The sequence below is a fragment of the Callorhinus ursinus genome, unplaced genomic scaffold (genome assembly GCF_003265705.2).
Source record: "Callorhinus ursinus isolate GAN/ISIS: 27379988/994484 unplaced genomic scaffold, GSC_fseal_2.0 scaffold12, whole genome shotgun sequence".
NCBI lineage: Eukaryota > Metazoa > Chordata > Mammalia > Carnivora > Otariidae > Callorhinus > Callorhinus ursinus.
The window spans coordinates 18,147,872-18,154,016 of record NW_027397074.1 but is presented as its reverse complement, the minus strand read 5'-3'; the positions used below and the strand labels follow the sequence as shown (position 1 = coordinate 18,154,016).

The following is a 6,145-nucleotide window of genomic DNA, read 5'->3' as shown; positions in this document are numbered from 1 at the left end:
TGAGGAAGCAAGGATGAAAATGACACCATCTTCCAGCAGCTAAACGTGAAGCACAAACCCCCATCTAAGAGCCAAGACATCAGAGCCAACGTCCAGTTGCCAAGGACAGCAAAGCATACAGCAGAACCCAAGGAGAAGAGTGACATCACTCCATCCTGCAGTTATAGGCAACCCATTCACATGTGTGTATTAAACAGGCTCTTCATCCAGGACAAGGAACATCCAGATGGAGAAGACCTTCAAGTTCTGATAACACTTACGCTCTGAATTTGCCTGCCCAGGATTCTGACACCTGGCTGGACATGCTTAGTGCCGTGTTCCAAGGTTATAGCTGGTGGAGGGAGATCTTATCCACACCCTTCTAGATGGATGGTCTGGAAGGTGCTTGGGGGCTCTGCGCTAGCCAGTTGACTTTTGGTGGTCCAGGAGCTCCCAGGCAATGGGCTCTCCACTAAGCCCCCCAGGGACTCCGTCAGTCTAATAAAGACAAGAGAGCAGAGTCAGCACCATACCTAAGGGGTAGGGGTTCAACAATAGGCTTTGTGGCTGAAAAGATCCCACTCCTCTGTAGAGCAGTAGAGCTGCCTTCTACGTCTGGAAGTTCTCTGGATCCTCCAGGAGGAAGGGCCCGGAGTGGCCAGCTCACTGTAACAGTGGGCTGTGTTAGAATCAGGAGAAGAATCATCCAACCCCACATGACTCAGAGGACAAAATTGCAGCCTACAGCGAAGCACAGAGCAAGACCACCTACACTGCTCACATATCAATCTGTTTTTCTTATTCAGTTTTTATTTTCTACCTGTTCAAAAGTTGTGTTCCTTATTTCTGTCATTTAGAAATTACCCAAGAAATTTTACCATACATATTGAACAACTTTACAAAGGGTAAATTCAATATCTATTATCTCACTTTTTACCATATGTATTTATCAATTAACAAACTCCAAGTTTACTATCCATATCTCACTTTTTTAGGCTCCTGTTTTTCTCCTCTTTCCCCTTTTCCTTACTCTGATTCTTCTTCTTTCTCCTCTCTTACCTTCTTTCCTTGGAGGTTTCATTTTCTGGATTTAAATCATTTTTAAATCATTTAAACCATTTAAAATGATTTAAAGAATACATTTGTCATCATTTAGACAGGTTCTATTTATAATGTAGCAGTGGACCCTGGAGAGAAATCAATCGTATAGTGGATATTTTCTGTCATTGACTTGATGGTAGACACTAAGAGTGGAATTTCTGGATCATTTTCAGATTGAAAAAAGTATGCCAGTTTTCTTCCATGGTGATTATACTCACTAGCTGACACTCTTCTCAAAAGCATATGAAAGTGTTCATTTTCTCAAAAATTTGCTAATGTATAATATCAAATGCTTCAATTTTTGTTAAACTTTAAATAGAGAAAACAATGTATTATTTCCTTGACGGCAAACATCTTTTCTCATATATACTGGATTTTGGTTATTACTCTTCTATGAATTACTAGTTTGTGTCCTTTGCTTGTTTTATAGGAATGGAGTGCCCAAGGTCAAGTCAAATTGGACAACAGCTTTGGTGGGTGGGGAATTCTTTGGGAGAGGGAGGGGTTCAAGTTTCAGATGGGATGTTGGATGTTGGATTAGGTCATTTTTTTTTTTTAAAGATTTATTTATTTATTTTGAGAGAGTGAGAATGAGAGAGAGTACATGAGAGGGGGGAGGGTTAGAGGGAGAAGCAGGCTCCTCGCTGAGCGGGGAGCCCGATGCGGGACTCGATCCCAGGACTCCAGGATCATGACCTGAGCCGAAGGCAGTCGCTTAACCAACTGAGCCACCCAGGCGCCTGGATTAGGTCATTTTTAATGTCTCTGCTAATTTTAAGAGTCCATGATTAATAGTGGACTGAAATGCCTGGAAACCTAGAGCTGAAGAAAATCTGCTGTGAGATGGATTTGTGTGCATTCTACCTAATCAGGGTAAATGAATCACTTCTCAGTTCTGTTTTGTGGAAGAGCTGGTCCTGATGTTGGGAGGGACATGAAAAGGCATTGCCAGGGCAGGACTAATGATGGCTGCACTGATGATGAGGAGGGCAGGGTGGAGCTTTGAATAGCTGTAGGGCTGGGAGAAGTGGGCTTTAGGGAGGACAACTGCTGGGAGATGGGGCTGTTGGGTTTGACCATAGTCTCACCATCCCTGCTGAAGAACCCATGAGGAAAGGGTGACCTGCCTAAGGGTAAGTGGGGATAAGGCAACTAGCTTTGGGTTGATTTCCCATACAGCTCCTGTGATGATTGCTATTGGGATTTGGGCACAGACTTAAACACAGAGGTAGTCCAAATGATGTGTCAAGGCTGAGACTGATGCACAATATACAGATAGATATTTAAGGGACTTGAGCCGAGTCTTCATTCTACCAAAGGTTAAGGAAAACTCTCTTCTCAGCGTTAAACACTATTTACGTAGAAGGGAAGATACGTTGCAACTGTGTATGTGTTAGTATTACTAATTTAAATGGCACTTAGCTAGAGGTTAGAACTCATCAAGGAGGTTAATTTTAATAGAGTCCATAGCCTTAGGAAAGTTCTTCTCTGGATAGCAGAATTGGGAGGAAGGCTGGGTGGGTGGAGGGAGCAAATACCCTTGGTATGTAGTAGACTGACTGCTGTGCTGGATTTTCTCACAGAAAGGCAGAAAGAGGAAGGGAAAGAGCGAGGAATACCTGAGCCGCTGTAATTTCGAGAAATTCGGAGGAGTACAAGACGGGAGCAGCGACCCAGTGCAGGGCGTGGCGGGCCCAGTGGGTCTCCAGTCAGGGAAGGTGGGCGAGACGAGGGCTGGGTCTCGGGAGCGTGGCCACCCACTCTTTGCCGCCTCTTTCTCTAGAAAAGGAGCGTGGTTCGGGCTGCGGGGCTGACCACCGCGCCACTCGCGAGGTTCGCTGCAGAGCCCGAAGCTCCGCCCTCGGCGAGCCTCCCAGCCCCGGAGCGCCGCGGGGCCGACACACTTGAGCAGGGCGAGTTCGAGGCGCTCTGGGCGCCCGCCGAGGACGGCTTCCCGCCTTTCGACTGCCGCCGGGGGTGGGTCCGGCTGGGCTGGGGGTTGGGGCCGGGAGGTCCGGGAGTCGTCCGGTGCCCGCGCTGAGACCTCTTGTTCCTCCCAGGTAGGAGCCGCCCGAGACCCCGAGCGAGCTGAGCGCACGGGAGCACCGCGCTGGACGCGCGCCTCGGCGCGGAAGAGAGGTACTCCATTAGCGCTCGCGTTCCCTCTCCCGAGCCCGGACGACCGACCCGGAGGAGGGCACTGGTCAGGAGTGTAACCTGAAATTCTTGTGGAAGAAAATTCTCAGGCCCCACCCAGTCCTTTTCTTTTAGAACTCGTATCATAAATTGGCAGTCTCAGCTCATTTGGGGGTATCTGCAGTTTTCGACAATGTGAAACGACCGGAATAACCTAAGTTTAAATGTGTTTCTTTTGATTTCTTTATCCTAACTTGTTTTAAGGGAGGTGTCAGACAGCGGTATATCAGTAAGGAGGTGGTGAGTCTTCTGGATCTGTCAAATTCCCCCCCCCCCCCCCGCGGCTGTCAAGGTTGTGTCAGGGACATTTCCAATGTTAGCCTGGAATAGTAGCTCCGTGGCAATTCAAAGCCAATTTAGCCCTCGATGTCCACTTATGTAGCCAATTTACTGAGTGATCAGTTGGCAGGGAAACTTGAGCAAAGAACCATTAGAAAATGCCAAGATTTTGCCGAATGTCATTGACCCTGCACTATATCATATTAGATCATATTACCTTTATTGTCTTCGTGCTCCTTCAGGTGTGTGTTAATCTTCTCCAAACAGATCCTGAACAACCTGAGAGAAGCCAGGGATGTACCAGGCATCAGTGCATAACAAATATTTTTCGATGAATAAATGTAAGAAGCATCAGTAACTTTGAAAATTGGTGCTTGAGCATCCAACACCATTTGGGTTAATAGACTGGTAACATCTAAATTAAATAAATAAATAAACACCTTTTTCTCATGGCTCCACATAGAATGGACTGTATTCTGATCCCCTTAGTTGGAATGTGTTGTGGTAGGAGTCTTGGATAGGGTGACCGGAGACCTGAGAACTTGCTGAGACATATCAGGAGAATTTTTCTAATTTGTAAAGGGAGAAAGTTGGAGCACGTGCTTTTAAAGATTTCTTTCAGCTCTAAAAGTCTGTGATGAAATGAATCCATCACATCTTCATAAACATGTTTTGGATTTCAGTGGCTCCTGAAGACCTTATCAGAACGTTGGTAAACAAATTGTAACTGTATTTTTTTCAAAGGAAGGTCCCAGAGTCGGCAACTTAGAGGAAAACCAACAAATACATAGAAGGCAAATTTGGCTTGATCAAAACCAAATACGTATGTATTTACAAATTTTTAGGTTTAAACAGATCATTAAGTAATTGAATAAATTTTTTATTTTTATTTATTTATTTTTTTAAAGGTTTTATTTATTTATTTGTCAGAGAGAGAGCACAAACAAGGGGAGCGGCAGGCAGAGAGAGAAGCAGGCTCCCCGCTGAGCAAGGAGCCTGAAGCGGGACTCGATCCCAGGACTCTGGGATCATGACCTGAGCCAAAGGCAGACACTTAATAGACTGAGCCACCCAAGCGTCCCGAATAATTTTCTTTTTAACTTAAAAATATATTCCCTCTTTTTTTTTTAGAGAAACAAAATAGGTGAACATTGGGGAGGGAAAGGAAAAATAAAATAAAATAAAAACAGAGAGAGAGGCAAACCATAAGAGACTCTTAAATACAGAGAACAAACCGAAGGTTGCTGGTGGGCAGGTGGGTAGGAGGATGGGCTAAATGGGTGGTGGACATTAAGGAGGGCACTTGTTGGGACGAGCACTGGGCATTGTATGTGGGTGATGAATCACTGGGTTCTGCTCCTGAAACCGGTGTAGCATTGTATGTTAACTAACTTGAATTTAAATATAAAAATAAAAACTTAAAAAATATATTCCTTGTTTTTTTTCCCCCTTCTGTATAGAATATGGGTTTTGTCACAAGAAGATGGTTCTGCCTACCACTGGGCTGCATGATGCTAATCAATCTGATTAATGCTGATTTTGAATTCCAAAAGGGGGTGCTTGCCAGCATCAGCCCAGGCATCACAGAAGATATTGATTTCCAGTGTTGGAATGCTTGCTCTTTGACCATGATAGATCTCAAGGAACTCAAGATACAGCACAATGTGGATGCTTTCTGGAATTTCATGTTGTTCTTGCAAAAATCTCAGCGGCCCAAACACTACAATGTCTTCTTAAGTATAGCTCAGGATTTCTGGGACATGTATGTAGACTGCTTGCTTTCACGATCTCATGGAATGGGCAGAAGACAGGTGATGCCTCCCAAGTATGATTTTCCACAGAAGATAACAGGAGGTAATTTAAATGTGTACTTATGAGAACAGCAGTTTAGTGGTCTTAAAAATTCAATATTTAATCCTTATTTGCCAAAAAGCTAGCAAATTTGCCTTATTTTTTCCTAATATGATTGACTTTGATTTTCATTTTTACTAATTTTGTATTTAGAACCTGCGGGAGCTCTGATATGCAGAGATCTGAATGATCTTGAGACATAATACATTTGGTAGACCATTAAAATTATTACCTTATTTTCCCCATGAATAGTTCATAAGAAAGCTATTTAACACTATAATTATTCCTATTACATTTATTGAAGAAATTTTAAACATAGGACATGTAGTTAGGTTTTAAAAGTTTTTTCAATAGGGTTATTTGAAAGTAAGAAATCTTAAGAGTCACATTAGAGTGACAATTAATTTCTCCTCTCTAATATTATAGGACTGGATTTTACAAAACATGAGTTTTACGTATAAGAGAAAGAACATGGAAAAGACCTCAAGCAAGGTGACATCAACCTGAAAGTTTAATTCTGTCAGTATTTCTGAGGTCAAATATTTCCTGTAGTATTTATCAAAATTGTTATTTCTGATTCTTTAATATTTATGAAAGTTGTATTTTTGTTGATGTGTAAATGCTCTAGGGCTATTGAATTAGCATTTCTGTGTTTTCAGGTAACTTGTCAATAATTTTTTATTTGGAAGGCATCTTTGTAAAGCATCTTTATCTTAAAGAAAACATTTAAAATTCAAAT

General features: G+C 42.8%; 1 protein-coding gene across 1 annotated transcript; it reads left to right on the top strand.

Annotated features, from left to right (window-relative positions):
* The first annotated feature begins 2,957 nt into the window (after positions 1-2,957).
* Positions 2,958-5,473, top strand: FAM237B (family with sequence similarity 237 member B). Its single transcript, XM_073898560.1, has 4 exons — positions 2,958-3,057; positions 3,141-3,219; positions 4,138-4,263; positions 5,016-5,473. Exon 4 carries the CDS (start codon positions 5,019-5,021, stop codon positions 5,430-5,432), a length of 414 nt encoding a protein of 137 aa, XP_073754661.1. The 5' UTR covers positions 2,958-3,057; positions 3,141-3,219; positions 4,138-4,263; positions 5,016-5,018; the 3' UTR covers positions 5,433-5,473.
* Positions 5,474-6,145: the final 672 nt, after the last annotated feature.